Consider the following 16,240-nt stretch of genomic DNA (forward strand, 5'->3'; position numbering starts at 1 on the left):
CAGGCCTAGCTCTTCGACTTAAATTTATCACAATGCATCTTAAGTTTGTTTGTTTGGCCTGACTGGACAGTTAGTTCCTCAACAGCAAAAAATAAAAGTAACCATCTTTGTGCCTTTAGGCAGTACAGTACCGAGCCCAGGGTGAGTACCTCCACTGATCTCTGCTGAGTGAATGGACTCAGGAAAATTTGGTAATGAAACTTTATCCAGTTTAGAATTAGTCAAGAAACAGAAATGAAGTTAATGGAAAGAGGTAATGAAGGGGGGAGAAACTAAAACCTAAAAGAAGAAACAATTTTAGGAAGCAATTTTAAAGGGCGCAACACAGTTTTTAGTCCGATCACAGAATTCGTTTTGTCTGATCACAGAATCACACCCTCCCCCAGCCCAGGGGTGACTTAGATGTAACATTTCTGAAAGATCATTTTTTCCCTTGCTTCATTTAGTGTATGTATGAATCACACACAGGCTGACTAATCACCTGCTAAAGATACTGCATGTGGATCACGAGACTGAAGCCATCTAAAGATGGCAAGGACTTAAAAAGATATATTATGAATATACCTAACCGATCACAGCTACACTTGTTTGTTACATTTCATAAGGAACTAGAATACCATCTGTTACTGTAAAGTACAGACTGTATTAGACTAATATGACACTTGCCCCCTATGGTTCCATATCACCCACCATAAAGCATACTCGGGTAAAGAGATCACTTGAACTTCTCTACTCTGTCTCTAAGAAGAGATTAATATACTCTTCAGTGTGACCTTGGACGTCAGCTCAGAAGGTAGGTCCCCTGCTGTCTTACTGAGAGCATTGCAGTCAAGGGAACAACTGCGCTAGGATGTGGCACTTGGCATTTAATTAGCATTGACTGAGCACCCTGCACCAGGCCCTATGCAAGATGCCTCGTATACTTGAGGCATCACTTTTAAACCACCTTTCCTCACAGGCTCCATCACAATCAGCGAGCAAAAATAAATACTTGTAAATATTCATCCAATCAATATTCACCGAGTACCTATAGTTAGGGTGTGGGAGGACAAATGAACTTGTCTGTCTTGCTTAGTTATATCCCAAGATACCAGTGGAGTGTCTGGCACATAATGAAACATAAAGGCCAGATGATTCTGCCTCCCAAATCTCTCAAATCCGTCCATTCCTCTCTGTCTGCCCTCCACCAGCCTAGTCCAAGGCCCCTGACTGACTGCCCTGCAGCCATTCTTGTTCCCTCTAACTCAGGCTCTCCCAGCTTCAGCACTACGACATTTAGGGCCTGACAACTCTTTGCTGTGGGGGTTGTCCTGTCCATTACAGGATGCTGGGCAGGATCCCAGGCAGCATCCCTGGCCTCCACTCCTTAGATGCCAGCGCACAGTAAGTAACCTTGAATGGTATCTACCAAGGGCTGGCAATAGGGCACCACCCACTGCACCAACCTAGATCACACTTCCTCTTGCTCTCCAGCTTCATGGGCCTTCGCTAACTTCAAGACCTTTGCGCTGTTTCCAAGGCGGGGCACAACCAATGTTTGGGGCTGGACCATCTTTGCTTGGGGTGAGGGGAGGGTTGGGGGAGGCTGCCCTGTGCATTGTAGAGCGTTAGCAACATCTCTAGCCTCTACTTGCTAAATGTCCTGGTCAGGACAACCCAAAATACCTCCAGACTTTGCCAAATGCCTCAGAGGGTCAGGGTGAGGCAGCAACATCACTCCCAGCTGAGAACCAATGGCCTAGAGCATACTTGCTCGCCTCGGTCCTCTGCCTCCGTAATTCTGACCCTTCTGAGTTCCAATGACATCAAGAAAGCCTCTCCTGACCCAGCCACTACAGGGTAGGTTCTCCTGAGGGTCTCTCTCACAACACTCTCCCCTTCTAGCATTTTTCACAATTGTAAATAAATCACATTTAATGTCTTACTGCACAACCAGGATATAAACTCCTTGTCTGCAGGAACCTGGGGGCTTTGTTCATTGCTCTATGCCCAGGGGCCTGGCACTGTGCTACAACAGAAATCTTCCTAACTAAATGATTTAAGTGCTTTGCTGGGGCACAGGGATTCCAAAATAAGAAAAGATAACATCTTTGAGTCCAGAACGCTGAGTGCAGAGACGGCAAATAAGTTTCATCTCCTGGGCAAGTTCAGTCAATTGATACTCACACTGAGAAGTTGTACATCTAAACATGTTTCTTCTAAGGCACCAGAATACCAGATACCATATTCCCAAGTGATGTGCAGGACCAAGATTCAAAGTTCCCTAAGGAGGTGGTTGAAAAGTCATCCGAATCACGGCAGCAAGATTCAGAGGACAGCTTTCAGAAGCTGCTGGCATTCTGTTAATCCTGCTCCACCTCATCTAACGAACAGGCATAGAAACCTCTTTCCCATAGGCTCAATTAGGGTCACCAAAGGTGGCCACCTCCAGTTCATGCAGCTGTGTGGCTGCAACATTTGCCTCACATCTGACTGAGATCAGAAAGTGAAAGCTGCTCAGTCGTGTCCGACTCAGTGCGACCCCACAAACCATACAGTCCATGGAATTCTCCAGGCCAGAATACCAGAGTGGGTAGCCTTTCCCTTCTCCAGGGCATCTTCCCAACCCAGGGATCGAACCCAGGTTTCCCGCATTGCAGGCAGATTCTTTACCAACTGAGCTATCAGGGAAGCCCCCTCAGAGATCAGAAAGGGCTACCTCAAAGTATGGCACCTTGGCTAACTGAGTACTTCAAGCTGAAGGAAGCTGAGAAACAGCAGATAAAAAGGATTTTATGACCTTCCCCTGAAGCAGATCATAAAACTTTCCTTGAGAGGGACCCTCTCTACACAGGAAGGAGAAACTCTTATCTCCAAAGACAGATGGATGCTGCAAGGAATCTGAGTAACAGTCCACGTATCTCAGAGCTCATACCCTTTTTTGTCCTATCGCATTTTCCCACTACTCTCTGCTGCTGCTGCTGCTAAGTCACGTCAGTCATGTCCGACTCTGTGCGACCCCATAGACGGCAGCCCACCAGGCTCCCCCGTCCCTGGGATTCTCCAGGCAAGAACACTGGAGTGGGTTGCCATTTCCTTCTCCAATGCATGAAAGTGAAAAGTGAAAGTGAGGTCGCTCAGTCGTATCCGACTCTTAGCGACCCCATGGACTGCAGCCTATCAGGCTCCTCCATCCATGGGATTTTCCAGGCAAGGAGTGGGGTGCCATTGCCTTCGCCACCGCTACTCTCTACTCTTCATCAAACCTAGCATTACATCAGTCGGGTTTAACTGCTTCTTCAGTCTTCATTTCCTTATGAAGGCTGCAGTGTCATGTAAACCTTACCTAAAATAAATGTGTATGCTTTCTCTTGCTGATCTGCCTTTTGTTACAGGACTGAGAACTGAGGAAAGGAGAGGAAAAAGGTATCTTTCCTCTCTTACAAAGGATGAAGGTCTCTTGTGCAAGAGACATGAGCCGTGTACAAGAGAGTACTGCGGAGGGTCACTTTAGACCAGATCTGCGGTCCACTAGAGCAGCAGGCTCTGAGATAAGGCCACAGTGTTGCCAGACTCCTGGGGCTGAGGAAGGAGCAAGCAACGAGCCCAAAGAAAAGGACATTAGCTCTCAGCAGAATAAAAGCAAGTGACCGTGCTCAGGGTGGGGTCTCTAAAGTACGCCTTTGAAAGCACTTGGAAGAGAATGAGCTTTGACATCAGCAAATCCCAAAGCAACACCACCTGTTTAGGAAAGGCTTTCCGGCCCTCATTTCCTGTCCTTCATCCCAGTCCTCTAACCCAGAAACAGGTTCCTGGACAGAAAGAGAGAAACAACCCACCATGGCCAAACTGCCTTCTTCAGTCATTGGCTTTCTACCTGGAGCAGGCCTGGGCCAGGGAGGCAAGAAGCTTCAACAGGCTCAAAGGTCTGTCTGGACATGTGACTGCAGGCTTTTAATGCTGACCTAACACTATGTTTTGTCACCTGAAGCAACCACAGGACTTTTTCTTACTTAAGAGTGAGAGAAGAGCAGGCTGAGTTAGGCCCACCAGAGGTCTCATCCAGGGGCAGGGGCAGAGCTAACCCTACAGCAAAGGGCAAGTGGGCGATAAAGATACCCACTGGCTGTGCTCACCAACACGACAGTCACAGTCAGGAGCCCCCAGCGACACAGAACTATTCTTTCCCAGTGGAATTCCACCTTCTCATCACAGATCTTCAGGAGATGGGCCCCCACTTCACAGGAGGAATCAGATGGGTCAAAAAGCAATCTCTTCCTTCTCCCAAGGTATCTGTTAGGGGTGGCTCTATGATCCAACTGAGGTCAATTCCTGGAAAGGTTTGTTGAGGTCTTGGAGCAAGTTCTTCCTGGAAGCATGCAACCAGGCCTGGTAGCAAGGCACTGGAGATGTGGAGCTGCTGCGGAAGAAGCCAACTCTGACTCCATGTTGGAAAGTGTTTCTTTGACTTGCTTTTGGTTGCTGCTGTTATTATAATCATAAAGGCCTGTCTCAAAGGACCCTGCCCCTAGGCCTGGCTGTTAAAGTGCCTTTGTTCAACTCATAAAGAGATAAATCTGACCCCACCCACCTGTGAATGGCCACAAAAAAAGAAGAGATTAACACATCCCTTTCCATAGCCTGGCCCTTCCTTGAGATGTTTTGCAAGACTGAAGACCCTTTCCACTTCACTTCCTCGCTGCATCTCCCTCTCTATTCTGCCTTTTGACTTCAGTTCCCCATTGCTTCTCTCTCTCTGGCTCCGTGAAAGAACCCGCAACCAGACCCCAACAAGATAGTTATTTTGCATCTGCCATCTTCTCAGTCGGCCGGCTTTCCAAATTAAGTCGTATTCCGTGCCTCAACAGCTTGTCTCTCAGATTCACTGGCCTATCGTGTGGTGAGCAGAGCAAGCCTGAACTTGGTAACAGAGTCTCAAGCATCAGGTGGGGGTCTGAAACATGACAACCCCGCCCAAGAGAAGACAGCCAAGGAGCAAAGCCTGGGGAGACCCAGCATTAAAGCCTGAGAAAGAACAGTGAGTGGAGGAGAATGGGAGGTGGGGGGAGGGGGGGCCGGGAGGCGGGGTGGAGGGGGGTGGTCTTCTTGAAGAACGAGGGAGTGAGCATTTCTATATGCAGGGGGTGACGGATGCTGCAAAAAGGTTGGGTTAAGTTTTTCTCTCTTAATTTCCTACTTAATTTCATTAATAAGGTCAACACTATTTAGACCTCAAGAGTAAGTCAAGCTGAATACAACTATTGCCCATTAAAAATATATATTGAATCGTTACTACAAGATGATGAGGGCACACTTGCACTGTGTTTAACAGAGCTCCACATTAATATGCCCACCCAAGAATACAAGTTTCACAGATAATAACAACATGATATTAAAAACGAAAAACATGGTAATTTAACAACATGACATTAAGAATGAAAAACGGAAACACCCACTTTCACATCTTCCAGAACAAGGCAAAGGGCTAAAGGCCCTCACATTCACAGGGTCAATGTGTCCATGTCAAGGCCAGGGAAAGGGCATGGGCTTTGTCTCAGCCAGTCTAGGACATCAGCTGCTCTGGCCCTTTTTTGATAGCAGCCTCCTAATTTCCCTCTGGGGAGCCCCTCTCACTTCACCTGGTTTAGTTGAAACTGACAGTCCCACCTATAACCGGAGCTCCAGAGACGATCCAGGTGGTTAACAAGGGCACAAGGGGACACATTCCCCGGCTAGGCAGGCCGTCCTGGGTCTAGCTGGCACTGATGAGGAAGGTTACTAAATTGGAAGACTAGCTGCTGGAGTTGCTGCCAGCAACCTTGGCTCCCATACGGGGAAGGCCTGTCAGAACTAGACTCACTAAACCCTGCAGAGCAGGAACAAAGAGTGCTGATGATAACATTCGAGCACCTCGATCTGATCCTGCCAGAAGTTTCACCCTCTATTTTTCAATCACAAAAATTTTTTTTTTATAATTTTTTCCTAACCCAGGTCTGAGGTGGGATTCTCTCACTTGCAACCAAGTGCTGCTGCCTAATAACAGTGACAATTTTAAACCCCTAACAATTCAAGAAGAAAAGGCTCCCACCTCCTTGTAACAGTCTCAACTTCCCCTAGAATGTTTCGACCCATAATTCTCTTCCCCTTCTCTGATTTTCTAAGCCATTGTTGTGTACCTACTCAGGCTTTCAATTACCTGCTCTCTTGTATTGTTACTCATAGGTGTATCATGGCCTCATCTCAACCTGACAAAGATGGCCAAGGATGAGCTGTACAAAATTCTTCATATCTGACAGTATCTTCCACCATGTAGGGTACAACTTGATCAATCATGTCTGAGAATCAGGCAAGTACAGACTAGCTGCATCAGAATAGAAAACTTACCTTTACTGGAAATGAGCTTCAAGAGATGTTGGTTAAGGTCACCTCAATTCATTCATTCACCCATCAAGCATTTATTTGGCACCTACTGGGAACCGAGCACATTTGAGGTGCTAAGAATACAGCAGGGAAAAATGACAAGGTCTCTGCTCTGACAGCAAGAGTATGTATCTCTTCCAAACCACACCCCCACTCCAAAAGATACCATTTAAAGAGGCTCAGTATGGGAATTCCTTGGCCATCCAGTGTTAGGATTCTGTTTCGCTGCCAAGCACAGATTCAATCCCTGGTCAGGGAACTAAGATCCTGCAACCCTTGTGGCATGGCCAAAAAAAAGGCTCAATGCAGCCACTGGCATTTTTTCTGTAGCTCAAACTCCATTACATTATAATTCATGCTTCCCCATGTGAAACATCCAGTAAGTGTAAATTCACAGAACACTAAAGAAAAAATGCGGGTGTCAGAAATCCAGTCTAGAAATTTTAAACCGTTTTTAATAACGAAAGTCTTCTCCACCCCCAAAAGGAATCTACACAAAGCAATATCACTGAGGGTCAGTTTATGGTGGAGCTAGAAGCAGGCCAGAGGCTGCCTCCCAGTTCTCAGGCCAGGTTCCTGTAACTTCCCCTACTTCTTGCCTTTGGCAAAGAACACAATCAAAATGTATCTGTTTAATGAGGGAGCTAATCAAATACAAACATAACTAATTTCTTTCTTGAAACTAAGCCAGTATAAGAAACTGGAGTTGGACCCAGTTTTCAGTCTTCTTTTTCACTCAACAGTATCTCACTAATTCAAAATGATAAGAAGGCAGGTGAGCAAAAGAGGAGAGAGGCCAGGGAAAAGTTATTGCCCCACACGGGCAGATTCTATCTGAACTTGTCTGACTTGCTCACTGAAGTTCATTTTCAGATACTTCTTTGTTTCCACACTTAGGAATACATCACTCCCTCAGACACGTAAAGGAAGTGATATATTCTATACACATGCATGCACACTGATACTCACATACCCAGAGGTGATCTACAACCCTTTATTCACAATCTGAAAATCCAAAGAGCTCTCAACACTGTAGATCTTTATTTGGCAGCAAAACCTGACCTGACCTCATTTGGTGGCAAAACCTGACCTAAACTGACTTGAAGTTATTTATAGTCTTTATTTTCCTCACTGACTGTGAATACTCACACGTTTCATTCTAAAAGATACTGAGGTAATTCAGCAGAATTTTCAGGTATGGGATTGTGGATTTGCATATAAAATGTACTAAATAATAATGATGACCCTGAAATAACATCTTTTACTTCAAAAGCAAGTGTTAAAGTCTACACAGGGACTTCCCCGGTGGTCCGGTGGTTAAGACTCTGCACTTCCGCTGCAGGAGGCACAGGTTTGATCCCTGGCCGGGGAACTAAGATCCCACATGCCCCCTGCTGCTGCTAAGTCGCTTCAGTCATGCCCGACTCCGTGCGACCCCAGAGATGGCAGCCCACCAGGGTCCCCTGTCCCTAGGATTCTCCAGGCAAGAACACTGGACTCATGTCCATCGAGTCAGTGATGCCATCCAGCCATCTCATCCTCTGTCGTCCCCTTCTCCTCCTGCCCCCAATCCCTCCCAGCATCAGAGTCGTTTCCAATGAGTCAGCTCTTCGCATGAGGTGGCCAGAGTACTGGAGTTTCATTATTAAGTTGGTAATATTAACTGTACTGGCTTTCTAGGTGGCTCAGTGGTAAAGAATCTGCCAAGCAGGAGAGGTGGTTTTGATCCCTAGGTTGGGACTATCTCCTGCAGAAGGAAATGGTAACCAACACCACTCTCCTTGCTTGGGAAATCCTATGGACAGAGGAGCCTGGTGGGCTACAGTCCAAGGGGTCACAGAGTCATGACTCAGAGACTAAACCACCACCACCATTAACTGTATTACGAGTGTATTCTACTTCAAAGATCTGTTTCAAATTAAGTACTAAGGGCCTAAGATAGTTGGTGACAATAAAAACAGCAGCTGTAGTTCTACCACTTAATGAGAGCCTGACATGTGCCAGGAACTGAAAGGTCTTTTGCAGACATGACTTATTTGATCCTCACTATTCCCAGGTGGCGCTAGTGGTAAAGAACCTGACCTGCCTGCCAATGCAGGACAAGGAAGAGACAGGGGTTCGATCCTCGGTCAGGGAGATCCCTGGAAGAGGGCATGGGAACCCACTCCAGGCAGTATTCATGCTTGGAGAATCCCGTGGACAGAGGAGCCTGGCAGGCTACAGTCCATGGGGTCACAAAGAGTCAGACATGACTGAAGCAACCTAGCACGCATGCATGAACTCTATGAAGAAAGTAATTCTGCCTCCTTTTTAAAGATGAGGAAGCTGAAGATTGGAAAGGTTAAGTATCCTTTTGAAGATCATACAAGCGATAGCACAGGCTATTTGAGAAACTATAGACACAAGCTTAAGAGTTCCAAACTTTAAGATCTGTGGCCATTTCTAGACTTTCTTTTGGTAAATAAATAACCAGGTGTGGAACACACAAAATTTAAAACTTGAAAGTACTCAGGCCAAAATAATCTTGATAGGGCCCACATGGGGTCTCATTGATAAGATGGCTAGTTATGTCGACCTTGCAAACAAAGAATAAAATCACAATGATCTGTGTTCAGTTCAGTTCAGTTCAGGAGTAGCCATCATAGTCAACAAGAGTCCAAAATGCAGTACTTGGATGCAATCTCAAAAACGACAGAATGATCTCTGTTCATTTCCAAGGCAAACCATTCAATATCATGGTAATCCAAGTCTATGCCCCGACCAGTAACGCTGAAGAAGCTGAAGTTGAACGGTTCTATGAAGACTTACAAGACCTTTTAGAACTAACAGCCAAAAAACGATGATCTGTGAGACTGACCAAATTGCCCAAATGGCATCCTATTATCTCACTGGCGCTTATCTTCTCAAAGCTGCAAGACCACCAGATCCCAGACCTCTGGATATGTGACCATCCCTTCAGAGACTTTTTCATTGGTGGGGTATAAGAAAGACTCTGTCAGAAAGGGAGCACGCTGGTTCTCCTTAAGAGCAGGTCACCCTCTCTTTTCCCGCTAATAAATTTCCTTTTCTTACCTGACTGCTCGGCTTGCTCTCTGTTTCTCTGCACTCACCTTACATTCTGGTGCCGGAACCCAGGAGGGAAGATCCACTGCAACTGGGTGGTCCCCTCCCTTGGACCTTGCCGAGAAACTGAGAGGAGCTCCTGGACGGGACTCTCCACTTGCCTTGCTGGACGGACTATACACGCACCGGCCCACATTTCATCCATCGGTTACAAGGGTGAGTGAAATCCCATTCCCTTGGATCCTCTCTCTCGCCTCTTTTCCAAGCCCCAGCGCTAGGCTGGAGGATCCCCACAGCCCTCGTGCCCTCGGCCTTGCACCCCATCTGACTTTGAAATAGGGGACGCCCACTTCAAAGCAGACTATTATTACTCTCAGAAAAGTCCTGAGAAGGGGGACGCCTTTTCTCTCCGACCTTTCTCCTTGCTTTCTCTTGGCCTTGTCTAACCTCCCTATTCGGCCGCAATGGGAAATTCTCAATCCCCCCCTCAAAATCTACTCCTCTAGGATGCCTACTCCGAAACCTAAAAGCTTCGGGCTTCCAAGGGGAGACAAGACCAAAAAGACTTATTTACTATTCTAACACTGGCCAGAATACAGATTTGATAACAGGTCCCAATGGCCAGAAACGGAACTCTTGATTATAATACTCTATGGGACCTCGGTAACTTCTGCTGCCGCAATGGCAAGTGGTTAGAAATCCCTTATGTTCAGTCTTGCTTTGCTCTTCGCTCTCGACCCTCTGTGAATTCTGTCCTGCTTCTCAAATACACCTAGCCCACTCTGGTGTCCTAATACAATGTCTCCCGATCCCTGTTCAGACTTTTCTTTTTCTTCCTTCAACCCTTCCGACCACAGCCCACCCCCTATCACTCCCAATCCCCTTGCAGCCGCTCCAGATCCAGTTCCACAACCTCCACCTTACTTCCCCTCCTCCTTCCCTCTTTCTCAAGCCATAGCTGCCAACCTCACTCCCTAGCCTGGGCCTGAGATAAGCTCTGAGACCTCAGCCCCATCCTCTACCCTGAGGGTCCCAAGGCTTTACCCCGACCTCCCTAGATCCCCTCCCACTACCCAGTCTGAACAACTTTAAAATAGGAAACTTTACCGCAGGACCCCACTCCTTCCCTTGCCTCCCCACTCTTCCCTTTAAGGGAAGTAGCTGGAGCAGAAAGCTTTGTTCGGGTTCACGTCCCATTTTCCCTCACCAACCTATCTCAGATCACCAACCTATCTCAGATTGAAAAGCGTCTTGGCTCTTTCTCCTCAGGCCCGGATAATTATCTAAAAGAATTCAAGCTTCCTACCCAGTCTTATGACTTAACCTGGCATGATATTTGCATCATACTTCCCTCCACCCCTCTCCCAGAAGAGTATGGCAAGCCTCTCAGGGTCATGCTGATGAGATACACAGGACAGGTGGAGGCCCCTAGGCCTGTAGGGGCGACATCTGTTCCCCCAGAAGATCCCAACTGGGACTGTCAGGCAGGGAGACCTGGACAAGCAGCCCGTAATCACACGGTTGCTTGCCTCATTGTGTGCCTTCAAAAGGCAGGGCATAAAGCCATCACCTTTGATCAGCTCCAGGAAGTAACTCAAGGGCTAGATGAAAACCCAGCACAATTTCTAGCCAGGTTAATGGAAGCGCTACAAAAATATACAAAATTAGATCCCACTTCAGCAAGGGGCACCATTGTCCTTAACACCCATTTTATCTCTCAGTCATCCCCAGATATCTGAAAGAAACTAAAAAAGGCAGAAGGCCCTCAAACCCCTCAACAAGACCTTTTAAATTTAGCCTTTAAGATTTTCAATAATCGGAAGAACAGGCAAAGCTAGAGAAGCCCCAACAAGATCAGGCCAAATACCACCTTTTAGCCACTGCCCTACATGGCTCCAAGCCTCCATCAACCAACAAAGAAAGGAAGCCACCTGGGCCCTGCTTCAAATGTGGCAAAGAAGGCCACTGGGCCCACTCATTCCTAAAGCCAAGGCCCCCTCCAGGTCCATGTCCCAGCTGTGGCATAAAGGGACACTGGAAGGTCGACTGCCCAAATCCCCCTCCAGGGATCCAGACATCCCCTCCTGGTTCTGAGCAGGAGTCCTCTGACCCAGCTCTGCCCAGCCTTCTCGGACTCTCCACTTTAGACTGAAGGGCCCCAGGCCCCGACTCTCATCACCTCTACAGAGCCCAGGGTAACTCGTAAACAGTGGCAGGTAAGCCAATCTCCTTTCTCATTGACATGGGGTCCACTTAGTCTCCTATGCCTGCCTATTCCGGAAAAACCAAGGTCTCTCAGGTCTCTGTTACGGGGGTTGACAGTTTAATATCTACACCACAAATAACCGAGCCTCTACCTTGCACACTTCAAGATAATCCATTTTCCCATTCTTTTCTCATACTCCCAAAATGCCCCACTCCTATTCTTGGGAGAGACCCTCTCTCAAAATTCTGATTTTGATCTAGCCTGGTTACTGCTCTGATCTAGCCTGGTTACTGCTCCTTAACACCCACCACTTCTGACATTCGTCTGTAACAGGCTCCTTTCTATTTTTCCAGACAAAACTCTATGAACAATTCTTACCCCCCAACTAGGAACTATACTGCCACACCTCTGTAATCACACTTCACATCTCTCCTTCCCTTCAGACTGATCTGTCTATCAAGTCTCAGGAACTGCAGACATTCGCTTACTTTCTCTCCCTTCTGCATCCGGTGTAAATACTCCTCTTGTAGGGGCTACACTGGTGAATTCACTGTCAGTTTCGGAGACTACTAACAATTGCCCAGAAAGACTCCCTTTTGCTATTGATTTCAGCTGTTGTCTTCTTACTCCTGGGATATTTTTCTTATGTCGAACCACTACTTACGTCTTCCCACTAACTGGACAGGAACATGCACCCTGGTATATCTGGCCCCAGATATTTCTATTGCTCCTAACAATAAGACCCTTCCTATCCCACTAACTCATAACTGACCCAGACGGGCAATTCAATTCATTCCTCTATTAATTGGTTTAGGAATAGCCGCTGGGATTGGGACAGGGACTGCAGGACACACAACCTCTTTTAATTACTATCAAAGCCTTTCTAAAGACCTCACTGACAGCCTAGAAGAAATAGTTAACAGCCTTATCACTATCCAAAACCAGCTAGATTCCCTGGTAGCCATGGTCCTCCAAAACAGAAGAGGATTAGACCTCCTCACAGCAGAAAAACGAGGCCTATGCCTATTTTTGGACTTCCCTGGAGGCTCAGACGGTAAAGCGTCTGTCTACAAAGTGGGAGACCTGGGTTCGATCCCTGAGTCGGGAAGATCCTTTGGAGAAGAAAATGGCAATCCACTCCAGTACTAATGCCTGGAAAATCCCATGGACAGAGGAGCCTAGTAGGCTATAGTCCATGGGGTCACAAAGAGTCAGACATGACTGAGTGACTTCACTCACTATGCCTATTTTTGGAGGAAGCCTGCTGTTTCTCCACCAATAAATCAGGCGTTGTAAAAGAAGCAGCAAGAAATCTGACAAACAGGGCCTCGAGAATATGCCAACACTTCAGTAATTCATGGGAAAACTGGGTAAGCAATCGGAATTGGATGCCCTGGGTCCTACCTTTTCTAGGCCCTCTCCTACTTACCCTTATTCTAACTTTCAGCCCATGTTTAATGCATCTTTTTTCAAAATTTCTTCAGGACCACTTACAAGCCTTCACCAACTATCCACGAACTACGACCCCACAGAAATCCCCTTGACCCGCATTCCAGCCTTTTCTTACCTTACCCCCAGGAAGCCCCTGTCCCGCAGGAAGCAGTTACAGATGACTGACCTTCAGCCCTTATCCTAAATCAAAAGGCTGGAATGATAGGGCCTACATGGGGTCTCATTGATAAGATGGCTCTTTATGTCGACCTTGCAAACAAAGGATAAAATCACAGTGATCTGTGGGACTAACCAAACTGCCCAAATGGCATCCCGTTATCTCACTGGCGCTTATCTTCTCAAAGCTGCAAGACCACCAGATTCCAGACCTCCGGCTACGTGACCATCCCTCAGACTTTTTCATTGGTGGGGTATAAGGACTCTGTCAGAAAGGGAGAATGCTGGTTTTCCTTAAGTGCCAGTCACCCTCTCTTTTCCTGCTAATAAATTTCCTTTTCTTGCCTGACTGCCCAACTCGCTCTCTTTTTCTCTGCACTTGCCTTACAAATCTTCTATCAGCAATAGGACATAACCAGGTACACATATCATCACTGTATTAAAGTGTAATACATGAACAAAATAGGAACAGCAGGTGGTATAATATTAAGTACATATTTCACCCTTAGAGGTCTGGGTCGCTTTCTCAATCCTTACTTAATAAGACTTATTTTCATCAGCCCCTAGACCAAGAACTACTAAAACTGGAAACTTGAAAATTGTCCCATATAATTTATTCATTCATCAGACAAATATTTAGACTGTATACTCTGGCATTACCTGACACAGCACCTGGTCACAGTGGTTAAAGACAGCGCCCTCTCTTATGGAGCCCAGAATCCATCATGAGTCGACTTCATGCTGGAAATGTATATATATTCTGTGTACATAGCAAATGTATAATGTGGGATTTCTGAACAGCACTCTGTTCATTTTATAACGTTTTGCAACCTCTTACCCACCCACTCACCCCCCAAAATACATATATATATTAAAACAAAGAGATGGATTTATAACAACCTGAAAACACAACTGTCTTCCAGTTGCTACGGCCACATTTTAAAATGAGGTGTTCTCTAAAATCACATCCAGGTACACTTTCAGTTCTCACCTACTCCTAGTCTCCTACACATTTGTTTACTACGAAGAATACCATATTGGATGGTCAATTGTGAAATAACTATGCAACCTCAACCAAAGGGCTGTTTCACTCAAGAAAATGTTTAAAGTCCATATCCAGAGGGGCACAAAAGCTATTAAACCTGGGTGTTTCCATCTGCCAAACCTGTTGCTTGGACCCTCTGGGGTTTACAGTCATCCCGAGTTACTCTAAGCATTATCAACTATGAGCAGATTAGGAAAGGTTGGGCTAGTGTGATCCGGAATCTAAGTTATTAGCATATCCCATGACCTGAAGGCTTGTGCTGGTTCCCAAGAGATCGGGCGCTGGAGTCCAAGATGGTTAAGGGCGTCACGGTCACATGAAGGGGCCCTGGCCTCAGCTATCTCATTATAGAGAAGAGCAGGAGCTGTCAGGGGCGCTCCCACACCAGTGTATGTACACCTACCAGTACAGCCTCTAATAAGAGAGCAAAAATGTAAGGAAAAAAAACAAAAACAACAAAACCTTTCACATGTAAGTCCTTTAAATATGGGGCCAGTACACTCTGCCCATAGCAAATTCTCGGGCCAAGAAAACACCCCTCTTGGACAAAGTTTTGACATCCGGGAAGAAACGGGATTAAGAATATAAAGCGCCTCTGTAAAGGGAAAAGGTTACAAGGGAGACACTAGAGGAGGAAGCCGCAGGAGGGGCAAGGACTGAGAATTCGGTGAAATTTAGGAACTCTGGGTCCCGGGAGGGGGGCTGCGTGCACAACAAGGCCTTAGGGAGAAAGTCAAATGACTCGGGGACCCTGCTGAAGGCACCTGGAGGGAAAAGGATTCCGCAGAAGGAGCGCGGATCTCCCAAACCGTCGGGAGGCGAGATCTGGACCCCAGATGCTGAAGCCGCAGCCCGGACAGGAGCTGTCTGAGTTGGCGGCGCCCCCGAGGGAAGGGCAGGCGCTGGGCTCATCTCTGTGTCTGCAGGGAGGATGGGGAGGCAAGAGTGCAGCGCGCCGGGGCCGGGACACCGCGCGGTCTTGCCAGTCCAGGGAGCCCTGGCAAGGGCTCCCGCACCGCTACTCACCTCTCCGAACTGGAAGGCGGAGACGATGGTGACAACGACGCCCACGAAACAGACGTAGAGCCCATACCTGTGGGACAGGCAGGTATAGGTCTGTCTCTGCAAGAGCTTGAGCAGCATCACCCCGGCCGCCGCCACGCCGCGCCGCGCCCGGGGAGTCGGAGACGCCGCCGCTGCCGCCTCAAAGAGCCGCCATTCCGCGGCCCCCGCAGGGCCGCCGCGCTCAGGTCACAGCCTCCGGCCGCCGCGCATTGCCGCTCCGGGGACCGACGCCCGCTCGGCTCCACGCCGCGGCCGCCGCTTCCGGGAGCCAGGAACCCACGCCCTCCTAGCGGCGAAGGCGGTCGCGCGGCCCCCAAGGCAGCCGGCGCCGCCCCAGTCTAGCAGGGCTAGTGACGGCGGCGACGGCGGCGGCGGCGGCGGCGGCGGCGGCGAACGGGCCGGCAGCGCCACCTGGAGGGCGGAGGGGCGGAGGACAAGCGCGAGCCCCCGTGACTGCGCGTGCGCGGTGCGCTCTTCTGGCCTGGCAGGGATCCTTGAAACTGAGTTGTGCCGGCGACTGGACAGTGCTGTAAGGAGGCCGTGTCCCAGACAGTGCTGCACTGGCACCAGTGTTTTTATGCACAAAACCCTTCCTGCATTTACAATGATTGGCAAATCATGGTTTTTCACAACGCTAGGAGGAGACGCTGTTATAGATCTCTTTTCCCCTCCCGCTATCTAACCATATTGTTGAAAGAGGAATTTGGAGGACTTAGTTCAGTTCAGTCGCTCAGTTGTGTCCGACTCTGTGACCCCATGAACTGCAGGCCAGGCCTCCCTGTCCATCACCAACTCCCGGAGTCCACCCAAACCCATGTCCATCGAGTTGGTGATGCCATCCAACCATCTCATTC

At 47.9% G+C, this 16,240-nt stretch overlaps 1 protein-coding gene across 1 annotated transcript in view; it reads right to left on the reverse strand.

Annotated features, from left to right (window-relative positions):
• GNPTAB (N-acetylglucosamine-1-phosphate transferase subunits alpha and beta) overlaps window positions 1–15,762 on the reverse strand; it is an 86,086-nt gene extending 70,324 nt beyond the window's left edge. Inside the window, exon 1 of the mRNA XM_069585154.1 lies at window positions 15,348–15,762. Within this exon, the coding sequence (XP_069441255.1) occupies window positions 15,348–15,464 (117 nt within the window). The 5' untranslated portion in view covers window positions 15,465–15,762. The remainder of the gene's footprint in view (window positions 1–15,347) is intronic.
• Window positions 15,763–16,240: the final 478 nt, after the last annotated feature.

This window comes from Ovis canadensis, chromosome 3 (genome assembly GCF_042477335.2).
Source record: "Ovis canadensis isolate MfBH-ARS-UI-01 breed Bighorn chromosome 3, ARS-UI_OviCan_v2, whole genome shotgun sequence".
NCBI lineage: Eukaryota > Metazoa > Chordata > Mammalia > Artiodactyla > Bovidae > Ovis > Ovis canadensis.